This window comes from Syngnathus scovelli, chromosome 10, assembly GCF_024217435.2.
Source record: "Syngnathus scovelli strain Florida chromosome 10, RoL_Ssco_1.2, whole genome shotgun sequence".
NCBI classification, from domain to species: Eukaryota; Metazoa; Chordata; class Actinopteri; order Syngnathiformes; family Syngnathidae; genus Syngnathus; species Syngnathus scovelli.
The window spans coordinates 7,332,901-7,346,934 of NC_090856.1; the positions used below are offsets into that span (position 1 = coordinate 7,332,901).

The 14,034-nt window shown below is 39.7% G+C and overlaps 1 protein-coding gene across 14 annotated transcripts in view; it reads right to left on the minus strand.

Annotated features, from left to right (window-relative positions):
* Window positions 1–7,480: 7,480 nt before the first annotated feature.
* Window positions 7,481–14,034, minus strand: part of adgrl2a (adhesion G protein-coupled receptor L2a) — a 184,759-nt gene continuing 178,205 nt past the window's right edge. For 6 of the 14 annotated variants that reach the window (XM_049721365.1, XM_049721376.2, XM_049721388.2 and 3 more), the window contains 3 exons: window positions 12,920–13,048; window positions 12,031–12,048; window positions 7,481–9,591 (listed from right to left, as the gene is read on the minus strand). In XM_049721365.1, the coding sequence (XP_049577322.1) occupies window positions 8,705–9,591; window positions 12,031–12,048; window positions 12,920–13,048 (1,034 nt within the window). In that variant the 3' untranslated portion in view covers window positions 7,481–8,704. Of the gene's footprint in view, window positions 9,592–11,996; window positions 12,049–12,919; window positions 13,049–14,034 lie in introns of all 14 variants that reach the window. The other 8 variants (XM_049721435.2, XM_049721413.2, XM_049721407.2 and 5 more) reach the window with 3 other exon arrangements.

Here is a 14,034-nt window from a genome sequence, read left to right on the forward strand (position 1 = left end):
GCTTTTTTCAAGGGATGTAATGGATTTAACAGCCTGGCACCGATAGGCGTCAACCTGCTATCTACTTGTAAATGTAAAGGCCGAGGAATTTAGTACAGCGTATTTGACCCCAATTAGTGCTTATCTCAATTACTTTTAATGCTGGAATCATGTGAGGCGGATTTAAAGTGATCATCGTCAGTCTAATGTAATGTCAAAGAACCACGAGAAAAACTGTCACTAAATCCATTGAGATTTGACTTCAGTGTGAAGAATTTGTGTTTGACTCCGCACAATGCAAACAGGAGGTACAGGTGCCGTGAACAGAGAAGTCAGCAGTTTTTGTTTTTTTTTCCAGGAAAAGGTTTGATTGCATCGAATTGCGTCCGAGGGTGTCGATGAGATGCAAAAGGTGAAAATTTATGATGTACGACAAAAAAAGCCTAACAAACCAATATATATTCATGAGCTTAATTACAGGATGTGTTTCATTATTTTCCCTATTGTTATATGGCAACAAGCGCTGAAAGGTGTCGGATTACGGAGGCGTGCCAATTATATAGATATTACAAGACAATGCTTTTCCCTTGGCTGACAGGTATGCAGCATTGTTGAATGCCTGTAATTTACAAACAAGTTGTTTACAACAAATCAGTGGCTGGCAGCCCAATGGTCGCGTTGTTAGCAAATCTGCCTAACAGCTCCGAGGTTTGGGGTTTCGAATCTCAGCTCAGGCCTTCCTGTGAGGAGTGTCTGTATTCTCCTTTTGTTTGCGTGGGTTTTCCACAGCTACTCCGGGTTCCTCCCACATCCCTAAAACATGCATGGAAAGTTAATTAAAGACTCCAAATTACAGGGCATGAATGTTAGTGCAAATGGTGACGTGCCCTAATAAGACCAATTGGCACAGAACATAAATGAATGCATTTATCTGTAAGACTTCTCATGATTCACCCTACTTCTCAAATACTGTTTTTAAATCATTAATGTCTTGCATCAGCCATCTTGTCATTAATCAAATCATGTTTTTGTTCAATGTGCAAAACTGTAAGCAAACACGGCACACTGATTGCTCACTGATTTGCAGTTGGTGTGACTAGATTTCTTTTGCGACCAACACGTGTCTGGCAATCCAGCCTACGCTCGGAATCATGCAGAGGAGTGCCGACTCAAGGCATAATCACTGTGCTTATTTTTCCGATGAGTATATCCAGTGCTGATTAATGCCACTGAGCAAACGTACAGAGAGTAAGGTTAATCGCCAGTGCTGTTTTCAATCAAGTAGACCTTTGTTTTGTTCCCCTACTTTGTTTGTCCTGGATGCCTTTCACTTCCTCATTATCAATCACAGACGAGTGTTAGATATGACTCCACCCACTCTCCTCTGCAGTTTTTACCTCTTTCCCATGATGCAGTCTATCCATTACTGCTTAAACATTTCAGCACGCAATGGCAACAGTGTTGCCCTGTCAGCTGCCATGACCCCTGAGGACCTCTGCCACAATCGACCATGTGAGGCAGTGTACTGTTTAGGGGAAACACATTTTCCTTTAACTGTGGCAGCGAGGTCCTCAAGAAGTGAGGCACAAAGCGGCAATGTGAGTGACACAGGGTGACAAACGCTTTGAACCCGACAGGAAATTAATGCGCAGTTTGAGGAATAACACACTGCATGAAGCATGTGTAAATTGACACGTCTCTCCAAGGTGACACATGTAAATATTACGGCTGTGGCCTCTACTCAGTGTCTGTCTTTTTTTTTTATATCTGCCAGCTACACATTATGTCAAATTGTGCAGTTTTCAATGGTCGATTTGTCCAAAATCTCTAGCAGCAGGCTCACGTTGGAACGTTCTCATGAATATGAGTAAAAAGCTTATCATTTCTATCGCCACCAAAAAATCACACAACGAAATGTAATATAAATGGAAGGTCAGTGGTGATATTATCTAATGACCCCTTTCAAAAGAAGCATTCTGGGATGGGAAAGACAGATTTCATATAAAAAGTCAGTGAGTGACCAGGGCAACTGCTTTGAGTGTTTTATACAATTTCAGATCCCGAAATGACATGAAAAATAAAGAAGACAATTTTCTGTGGTTTAGTACTTTTCTTTGACTTCTATAAAGTTCAGTGAAACCTGTCTATTGTTTTTTAATAGTTTTTTTTTTCCCACCCCTAAACCCATATAAATTAAACAGAGACAAAGGCAAACTAGCACTGGCAACACCATGACCTCCTCAGCTGTGACAGCCTTCAATTTTACTTGAATATCTTTAGTGTGGGAAGTTAGGACATATGGTTTGGGTCTTGGGAAGCCATAAGGTTTGAAGTGTTAAGCCACGGGCACCTGCTGATCTCCACAGTAGTTTAGTTTCCGCCACTTGTACTACTTTATTTCCTGCCCTGCTGCAATTCGTCTCTAAGATAAAAAAATATATATTTCATTTCATTGTTTTTTCCCAGTTTGCCCTGCACCAACCTTGTACAATCGTAGAAATACGACCGCCCTGAGGTTCTTTCAGATATACTCACAAGTCGTACATCGCTGATGTGCCAGCCACAGCTGGAAGCCATCGCATCAAAGTGAGTTGTAATGTGGCTCCTGTTTGATTTCACCTTAGAGCTGAAATCCCTTATGCTCCCAAGACAAAACTACCATTCAGCATCTGTCGACATGCCTCTGGCTTTGTTTAACACATTTGAACCTTGCAAGTGCAGGTTCGTAGCTCCCGATAAGCTAAAACATGAGTATAATTAAGAGTATGCATGCAGTTATTAAAAGTCCATCCTTCTGCAAAGATCTGCAAAGGTAGACTTTCAAGTGAGAAACTAATCAATCATGCAGAGCCACCATAATCCATTACACTTGCTGCTATTGAAATACATTGAAATTAAAAGTCTATTTCCAAAGCTCGTGCTGGAATTTGCAAAAGAAATCACCCATAGTCCCAGGCGACAATTATCACAAAATATAGCCAAAGCAATTTAATCTGCCGTATTAAAATAGAAATGGCTTGAAAGGAGGAAGCATACCTGACATTAGACCATAAGATCATTTAAATGTAGGTTTGATTGCTGGCGATATGAAACCTCAGCTCAGATATCATTAATTGCTTGTCTGCTCTTCCCCTTTTTTCCCCAAGTCAACATAATGCTTTTCTCCCCCCTGCTATCTACAGTGGGATCCAATGAATAGGAAATTGAATTTGCATGATTGGCAAGACCTCGTAATGTCCGTTCAGATTGAAATCGTTCAACAAAAAAAACCCGAAACTCTCATCTAAAGGATAATTATATTAGCAGTGGACCAATATCAAGAGATTTCCCCAAGTATCCAATCGTCACAATAAGATGGAAATTTGTCATTCTGGATAGAATATAGCAAATATTTCTTGGCTTGGTTTGTTTGGGATGGGCATGGCTTCAGTCAGCAGTTTTCAGACCGATGAGCCTCCCAAATTTGAGATTCAATTGACTGACCCTTGACCTCCAGTACCCCTGAACAGACCTTAATAGAAAGACTGAGGCGTATAATCCTCCTGCAGTTGGAAAACACATTCCGACTTCGACCAACCGACTTCGTGAGTGAGTGAGTGAGTGAGTGAGTGAGTGAGTGAGTGAGTGAGTGAGTGAGTGAGTGAGTGAGTGAGTGAGTGAGTGAGTGAGTGAGTGAGTGAGTGAGTGCCGCACAGCAATGTACCTAAACAAGCAGAATAATGACATCACAGTGCAAGTGATTTGACAAAGATCAGACACAAAAATTGTCGTTTGAGTTGTCAACTAGCTCACGGTCATAACGACCCCGTGGGATCGCTTGGCCGATATCAGCATGACAAGGTTTTCTCTTGTACGGCTCCTTTGAATTGTCATGAGAAACTGCAGTCCAACAGAGACATTCATAATATATTTTCTATCTTGTCTTCACAGAACACCTTTGGCACCAGCAAGGAAATTCTGAATCAATATTCCGTGTCAATGTGCAGCTGCACTCAAGGTTATAACTCTTTTCCCTCTACTTATTAATTATAAACGCAGTGCAGAGTCCATTGGCTGCTTTATGGATCTCATCTGTGTCCTGATGGGAGCGGTCAAGGTTTCCTGGGTGTTTAAATGAAGGTGCCAATGTGTTGATGTTTGAGATTCAAGTATCACACTTTACATGATTGGCAGGCGTGGGGTGCTTCTAGAAATACAACATACTGGCCTTCAATACTGTAATGTATGGCTTTTGAATGGCTCTAAATGTTGTGAATTGCTGTTTGTAAGGGTGTACTTGAATGAGAAGAAAGATTGTAAAGTATCACGGGTGCTTAATTCTATTTTTATCCAACACTCATTGTGGTTCTTGTGGTGAGTTTCCACCTATGCTGGTCTGTTGTACAGTACATTGTACCATGGTTGCCTTTTTCACGGAACCTTTGTGCACTTTCCAACTGTGCTTGTTCAATAAACACCCAGAAACAAAATTAATTTGTGTGATTCAAATTTTGGCCTGAAAGTACGCTCTGATTTTGCCTAATTGAAATTTTAAATGTTTGTTGGAAAAGTGAACCACTTGTGTCATTTGAAAGAGAAAATAATTACATGCTTGAGGTCTTTCTGCAAAATAAGGTAAAGTACTTTAAGATAAAGACAGTACTTTTTTTTTGTTATTTTTAAACACAAGATTAAATGCTAAATGCATCCTAAAGCGAATAATATCTGTTTTTCTTGAACTCATGCTAAATGGCTGCAACAACATCCATAATTGCTTTTAAATGGATGAGCTTAAGGTGTTTTTGTATTTCAGCAATTTCTCATCAAAGACGCTGCCTTACCTTTCTGTGATGTTATTCTATTTTAAACAAAACAATGGAAAACAGACTGTGAAGGGTTAATGATTTTAATTTTCACTTTTTTCTGCCAATGCAAAGTATTTAATCATTTTAAAGCCTTATTTGAGCATCTGTGGAGGACTGACAATGATCCCTCAGTGCTCCCACAGCCTCAGTTTGTCATCTCAGCTTTATATGATGGATTTATGCAGTCTAACAATGTAACGTTCCCCGATATCCTCCCTTCTTATTTTTGTTAGTGTATAATTAGAACATACTTATCCTGATTACAGTCACTTCTGCAGGTCTCACATTCAAAATCTGTCTTAAAAATGATCTGCTTCCCCCCGAGGTTAAACCGGAACGCAGTACACTGGCACACTACACTTTTATTTCATTTTCTCTTCTTCAGTCAGTCACCCTCATCCGTTTTTTTTTTCATTTGAAACCCTGCATCTGGTTATTTCATAATTATGGGAGGGGATTATAACGAAGGCAGCTAGAGCTGCAGGTTAATTGGATTTTTCACCTCAGCAGTACCGGATCTAAGTCGCCCATGGGTCGCAAATTTGCACATTTGAAGTTAGGGACAGGACAAAAGAGGCTGGGGGAAGAAAAGAGTAAGCAGTTAAAGGGCCCCCTTTGACTCAAGTTAGTTTTGCGCTGCCAGATACTGTGCAACTTGAGAACGCAATCGCTTTCATCCATGCTGATGACATCTGTAAGTGCCACTGTGTTTTCCAATCACAGGAGTTATACAGCCGCACATATCACCATTGAAGTGACTATTGACTTCTGATCCATCAGGGGGTTGGAGTGAAACATTTTCAAATACACTCAAAATACGGTGCAAATGTTCATTTCTTTGGAAAAACAATGGCTCCTTTCGGCTTTTCCCTTTTACCCGGGCTTGGGACCGGCACAAGGGAGACACTGACATGTGCCCCCTATGGCTGCATATGGTTCCCTGACCGGGAGAAATCGCGACAATATATTTTCATAGATATATTGGGATACTTGTTGAAATCAGTGATGTGCGCTCAGCACATTGCAAAAGGAATTTAAATGTAATATTTGCAGTTGTGAGGCTTTTTACTGCTTTAAAAAAATGATTTGTGTGACTTTTTGTACACTTGCAGTCCTCACAACACATCACATTTGGCAGAAAAAAAAATCAGCATATTGCATCAAATATTACAAATGTTGATTCAGTGACTATTGTTCGGCTGTCATTGCGTGGGTCAATGCAACATTCATATTTTACAATCAAAGCCCAGTTCTGCTGACTGTCTTGTCTACCTTGGTTTCCTCAGCGCGGACTGCCTCTCACATCTCCGAGCCCGCGGCTTCCCGGGTCCTGGCCCACTTCTGAATCAACGTTTGACAAAGGCCAAGTCTCTCCCTGAGCAAGAGGCAGAGAATTAGAGAGGCTCTCATGCGGCGGGAAGGCCACACGCAAAGCTAGAGGGTGCCAAGTCCACACTATCCATCACAGATAAATATCCTATTCCGGATCATATTGCTATGCTCTTAATTACAAAAACAAACCAGCTTGCAACCTAAATTTAGGCTGAATCTAGGGTTGCAGTATAAACATAAAGTTTGAGGGATATTCTGCAATGTCTCCCTGAGAAAAAGTCTTGTTGGTATACTGTAGTTCAGGCACTGAAACTTCAGTATGCATTTGAAGGTTCAAAAAACAAAAGCATGATTTAGGAAAGAAGCAATAAATTAATTTCTAAAATTGACTACCTATTCTCATTTATGATGGGCTCGACTGAGTGTCACACATTCAATTTGTGGAGCCATCACTGAAAAGACAAGCAGTCAGAACAAAAACACAATGCCAAATGGTCCATCAAATGACTACTTGTCTCCCGTTGAGTTTTTCTTTTTTTTTTTATGGTCAACTGCCTACCTATGTATAATTATGTCCACAACTTTTGTCAGTTGCTTCACTTTTTAAATACCACATAATTGCGGTTTGAGTCAAAACAGTAGCCCACTCACTGCCATGTTGCGCGGCTCTGACAAAGAGTGCATTATTTTTTTTAAAGGTCTGCGTAGTTTACTTCAATGCCAAATGATAATCCGTGCAATTTCCAGGCCCCCGGCTGAGATCTTGTCACTTCGCCTCAATTGGTGTTACATTGCAGTGCTTCGTAAATTAGCATTACCTGAGGTGTAACACGGGTAGGAACTCGGTGTGGGCTTCAGCTGCAACGGACAATTAGAGCAAATACTTGTCGTACATAGACAGATCTTGTATAATATATTCCTACAAGTGCAGCCAAGTCTAACTAACATTGACCAGTTGTAAGCTCTGTGGATACACTCCTCCATGCTAATAAAGACAAAAGATTTGTGTAGCGCTGCTTAACGGTGTCAAAAGCAGGGGTCATTCAAGAATATACTTAACGGAATACTGTAAATCAGAATCATTGTGTTTTTATTCGTGTTACAACCACACATGACCGTTTACATAGCAATTTTCCTACCTGAGTTTCTCATCTTTGATTAACACAGAGAGATTTGCCGTATTTGGCAAATATGGGTGAAACGAGCTCTCTCAAAATGTGCAGTCATTGAAGAAAAAAAAAGAGAAAATAAACATAAACTCACCTATTTACCTTTCAATGTGGTGTCCCGTAGTAGCAAATACACTATTAATAAGCAACATGACATTTGCGAAAAAAACTCACATTTATTGTATTTGCCAAACAAGTGTTGAACTTTACATCAGTTTTAGAGTGGAGATTCGAGCCCATTCTAATATGTTTACACAAAAATTATGAGCTACAGTACAATATGTATACCAGTGCTGAGAATTTTTTTCCCATTAATTAAAAAAAACAAAATTAATAAATAAACCATTTCAATCAAGGCAGTAAAAGAAAATTAATGATTACCATCAACGAAACAACCCTTCATTTTCGAACTGCCCATCATTTGCCATAACAGTAAAAATATGTACTGATGCACAAAATAACGCAACTCTGGCAAAATCAGATTAACACATTTAAGTGAGTGATACTAATCAATGAAATCCAGACAGTATAAACACTGTTCACTGGTGCAAAATGTGATAAAGCATCCATGTATTTTTTTTTATGTATAGTTTATTTATTTCTTTACATACTGTATGTCTTTAACGTTCCAACTCACTAACATGAATCAACGGTTGAAGCCACTATGTATGTATAACCTCTAGACAATAGTCTCTGAAATGTTAAATTTTGCAGTTAAACAGTTTCTTTATAATTACGTTTTCCCAAGAATCTGTATTTTACACCAGCAATACAACAAAATATATATTTATAGCCATTATTCTTGACTACAGTTTCAATGTACAGTTGAGAAAATATAAGGCCAGGGGCTTGATTGCTAGTGGTCATACAATCGAAAAAACAGCATGGGGATGAAGGGATGACCATGACTGTATATATTCCTTGGGGGGGCGGGGGGGCTGTACAGGCTATAATCAATGTACTGGTCCTTGAATGTCATTTTGTTCACAATCAAAAAACAAAAAAGTACAAACAAAAACACAGGATGCTGGGAAGTGTATGTACAACCTTTTTAAATGCTTTTCTGAGGGATCAAGTAACGCTTCTTTTTTGTCCTTTTGTATTTCTATTATGGTACCGTACACTTTTGACAGCAGCAGCACATTTAAATACATAATTGGCTTATCTCTAAAAATGAAAATTTGACTCTGTATTTTATGTATGTACATTTTTATTAAAATGTTGCGCAGCAATGGCTGAAAAGGGCGGAGATGACCTGTTTGGGGAAAAAGAGTGGTCAATGGCTAGTTCAAATGACACACCTTTCCTCACTAGTTTGTCCACCAAATGTTCACGGCTGAAGATGGTCAGGAGGAGGGTTGGGTGTTCATCGTAATACATTTAAAGGCTTGTGACGAGCTGCATCTGTCCTTCCCGTACATCGCCCTCCGGTACGCAGCCGTCTTTTGTGATAGGAATAATGTAACCGTCACTCGTCCCTTTGCCTATCTGGTAATAGGCCTGCAGCTGATGACCGGCTCCTAAGTTAGGCATGCTCTTGTAGTAAACGTCCTCATTCTCGCTCTTCTTGGATGGGGACAAGTCCTCCACAACTTCGGGATTGCTCTCTGGACAAGGAGAGTCCCTCAGGTTGGGCATACTAGTGTACAAGGAGTCTCTGTTTGGAGACTGCAAACTTTCCTGGTCGTTGTTGTCGGGTGTCAGGCTGCCCACAATGGTTTCCACTCCCCCGTCGGTCCTCACCTTCTTCTCGGGAGCATACAGAAGCGAGTGAGTCCGCTGGGGGATGAGCGGCGCCTCCAGCTCGTGCTGATGGTGCAGCTCGAGGCCCACCGCTTCGCCCACGTGCACCAGAGAAGAAGCGTCGGCAACGATGACGTCATCTTCGCTGCTGCTGCCCCTCACCGCCGTCACCTTGGGTGGAGCCCGCTCCGCCATGAGGTGACGATGGTGGTGGTACTGCAATGGCGGCGGAGGCGGCTGCTGATGTTGAGGTCGGTGGTGCTGATGGGGAGGGTGATGCAAATTGGGGGGTGGCTGCTGTTGCTGTTGGTGGCTTTTGTTACAGGCACGCAGGTTGTTGTGTACAAGCTCAGAGATGATCATTTTCTCGAAGGCAGCGTCGTCCAGACTGAGTCCGCAGTCGACCACCTGTACACTGTCGCCGAAGTCCGCACTGCGGAGTGAGTAGCTGTTGTTAAAGTTACCATTTAGCGGTAGAGTATCCATTGCACTTGTATCCCTCACCACATTGTTCAGTGGGTGGCCTGCAAAGGAAAGAAAGTGACTTTCCGTTATTTTACATCTTAATCACGCAATATCGCCAAATGCTAAATTTAATGCTGTTTAGGATGCACATAGTTAACATTAAGCCATGCCATATATCTGTTAGTGTGGCACAATGCTTTGCATGCATTTTGAGAAATTGCTTTTATACTTTTTTAACTTTATTTCAACAGTAATTTATTCATAGTCAACTTTGTGTGTATTAGTATGCCACAAAGAGACAATGAAAATGGGATCCCAAACAACATTAAGAAAACCGAGAGAACGGTAAGCACCATCACGACACACCGGGCAGAGTGGAGGTCTACAGACGGGCAAGCTGCATTACACCAAATAGGTTGAAGGTGCAGGGTGAGAGAAAAAGCACAAAGACGGGGAGGAATGACGAGAAAGGGAAAGTTGTCATGTGTAAACATGAGACACAGCCATCTTTGTTCTCACTCGACGGGGAGCCCACAAGCAGCACTCCACCATCACCACACACAGCAAGTGAAAAGACTCACTTCATGTCTGCCTGCTCAGCCTATCTGGTCTAAGAGCAGCTGATGTACAAAAGAAAGTAAAATGATTTATTGTAACATGAAGAAAAAAAAACACTCATAAGAGTAACCAAAAAAATAAATGAAAAAGGTTGCAAATTCAACATAGCAAGAGCAAAGGTTCAGAAAATCAAATGAACTTTCAAGTAGAGTTGTGTTTGGAATAACAACAATGTGTCTAAAAAGGTGAGTAAAGCTCAAAATCCTAAAAATACCTTGTAGAAATTGTTACTCTACCTGCCGGAGAGGAAGTAAGCATTGATTTCAAACCTATGAGATGAATATACACTATACTATTATACTATTATACTAGCCCAATTCATGGGTTCACAAATCCCTAAACCTTGATCCAATACAGTACCGTAATTTCCGGACTATAAGTCGCGTTTTTTTCATAGTTTGGGTGGGGGGGGGGCGACTTATACTCAGGAGCGACTTATATAGTTTTTTTTTTTCCACAAATTTTTACTTGATCATTAGGACATCACTTACTTACAAGTATAGTTGACCACTTCCCATGTTATTTTTAGTATAGTTGATCACTTCACATGCTTTTATATCTTTATCTTGAACATATTCAAAACATGAAAAAATAGAGAAAACATCAAATAAAGCAATTAACACTTTAAAGCACCATATCTAATTCCACTGTCTGCTGTATGTACACTTGTTCCATTATTGCTCCTCTTATATTTATTATTATTATTTATTATTATTTGTTTATTTATCATTTATTCAACACTCTTATTTATTCATTGTTTGTGCCTTCTTGGTTTTTTTTGTGTTGCTCGTATGCATATGTGTACTATCTCACTGAGGGATAGTGGGAACGTAATTTCAATCTGAGTATGTATGTGTATACATGTACATATACGTACATATATACATATACAAATAAAAAAGCAGATTCACACATCTGATGCTTTTCTTCGATTTAGTTAGGAATTTAGTATTCCCAATTCATTTGAAGGATTTCAAGCTTTACACATTTTTAAACACACGACCATTATTCTTAACACAACTGTATATTAACTAAAGGCCATTAAACAGCTTTTCTCAGTTGTTTTTGTCCAATTAGGTATACATTCTGTCCGTAACTTGGCAGCTTGTGCGCCCATAGCTGGCTAAGGTTAGAGGTCGCCAACAGCCCAGTGTTTGGCATTCGTCACAGTGACAGTTCCCAGTGAGACACCAGTCACTGGTAGAGCAGCTGAGAAATAACACAAGCGCTGCAGAGGTCAGACACAGTCATGTTAAGAATTCCTCATAGCACGAAGGTCATGCAAAGCAGCACCAAAAAAAAGACAAATCTTGGTTATTCGATGATAAAGAGAGGAGATAAAGGCAAATGTACCTCCTCACACTAAACCAGATGTTAACATTAGCAGGAAGACTAATGGGTGCATTTTTTTCCCAGTAAAATATGCACATAGAAGTAAAAAAAAAAACATAAAAAATATGAGGTAAAGAGATCATCAGATTTGGGATTCTTAAAGCAGAGATGCCCCTCTTATTATCAACGAGAAAGTAAGAAGAAGAGATATTATGGGGAAATCAAACAGCTGCTGTCACGCCAGGCGAGTATTTATTACTGGGAAAAAGTGATTGAAAAAGGTGCCAGATGAGCTCGACAGAATGCTGCCTGACAGTTGGACAGAAAACAAGGAAAAATGATAATGCCTTTAAATTATTAGTAATTCTAAAGAACCTTTTGTGAACCCCTTGCTCATTGTGTGTGTGTGCGTGTTAATGGCCTAAAGTAAACAGTAAAGGTACCGGTGGTGGGGAAGGGGTGAGATGTTTGTTTTGTTTTTGTTTTTTAAATAAGCATGCTGAAAAAAATTTACATTTGATAGGCAAAGTTAAGTTTGACTCCCATACTTGTCTCTCTGTAGGTCACTAGAGGGAAGCACAAGGGAAGAGCACAGGAACATCACAAAAGATGCCATTTCACATTCAACATGGTGGGGAAAACGTACAGTTAAACCCAGATAGGCCACATTTTTAGTTAGTCAATTTTGATGTGTGGATGGAAATCATCTAGCTGGAAATGACACATATAGAACATATAGAAAGACATTTGTTGGATATACGGAATTAATTAAAATAAATATCCTCTATTTTCAAATTATTTGACATTTTCAGAGGATTAATATCCTTGACAACTGTGACAATGAAATAAGGCCTCCCATTGTAAAGAACCTTGGCAAGTTTGCGTATAAGAAACAGAATTCTAATGCATTTTTAATATTGTATGTATAGAATAGGAAAATCTAAATAATGAAAACTATTGTGACATTATTTTGCCATTTCCAGTTAGTAGCTATCCTTCCAATAAATGTACTAAAATAATATTATAAATAAATGGCCAGCGTATAAATAATAGTGGGCTTAACTGTAACTGCACTGCAGTTTTCACAACAGGCTGACAGTGACACTCATTTCTATTAAATGCATTCTTCGTAATGTTAACATAGATTTGATGTGTTTTAAGGGTAAATCTCCCATAAAAGCACTCAAAACAGCAGGTGACTTAATAACATTGCTCATGCAGTTTTCACTATAACCTCACTAGTCAAACAATACAGCTTGTTTAGGTTAAGAAATTGATGGGAGACAAGTGGACAAGTATGACAACGCGACAATGTAGAACATCCTGCCTTTTGTTTGGCCTGTCAACACTACACTGAAAAGCGAGATACTTGGGGGAAGGGAGGTAAAAAAAAAACTGTAGAAGTAAAAAAGCAGGTGATCGTATGAGTATGCACACCTGGAGATTTAAACACTGGAGCCGTAGGGGTGTTACACACAACTGTCTCAGCCAGTAAGGTGTTATAAGGGTTGTTAGAGCCTTGTGGTCGAAGAAGAGGATTTGTTAGTAGATAATTCCCAGTCATTCCTGGAGTAGAAAGACAGAAGAGGAGAACGTGGACTCAGCCAACAGTGAAAGTAATAAATGAAGGCGATTTTCAGAGTGTCATTATTTGAGTTGTCTGGAAGCAGCTGGAAATGTGAGAGGAGAATAGACAATAGTTTTTTTGTTCATGCAAAGAGTAATATACAAATTTTAGCAATTCTGCACCTGAATGGATATACCGAGTAGAATATCAATAATAAGTATGGGTGGACAAGCATTTGGTGCACAATTACATGGACATGGTACTGGTAGCATATGCAAATATACACGGAGATATAACATACGTCGATGAGAAAATTATTTCATTTACCTGAGTTCCTTTAAAAACATTCCAATTAGCAAAAATACATGTATATCTGAAACCCATTAAAATGTATTGTGAGGGCGAACAAAATAATATTTTTGGATAATTCATGAAAATATGTTTTATTAATTTGCCAATTAATTGATAATTTGCACATATTTTGTCCATATTAATTTTTCAAAACAATTTTAAATCTAGTTAGAAAGTGTGTGGTCTTATGTGGGCCTCCCAGTAGCATTTAGGTTGCCCATCGTTGGCCTGCAGTATTTTATTTAATCATTTAGACTTGAATTGTTCTTTTAAACCACATCTTCTTGTCCATTTCTTTTTTTAACCAGCTTCTAATGTATTTCAGGGAATGAAGGCATCTCCAGTGCCATTAATCACCTGTGTTAAATGCCATCTGTCTGTCTGTTGGGAGGACTTCAGGGATGCTTTTAATGACAGGAAGTGCTTCCAGGAGATACAGCCCTCGTTTAGTGCAGCGGCTCTCCAGGGTAGCTAGGTTTCTACACCCCGGAGTGATCAATATCTAACCTTTACATTAACAACTTCACGGCTCGACAGTGTGGGGAGAAAAGCTCTACTTCTATTTTGTTAGAGGTGTATGAGCGAGTCAAAATGTGCCTCGGAGCCGGAGGAGCAGTGAGTTACCTTGTAAAAA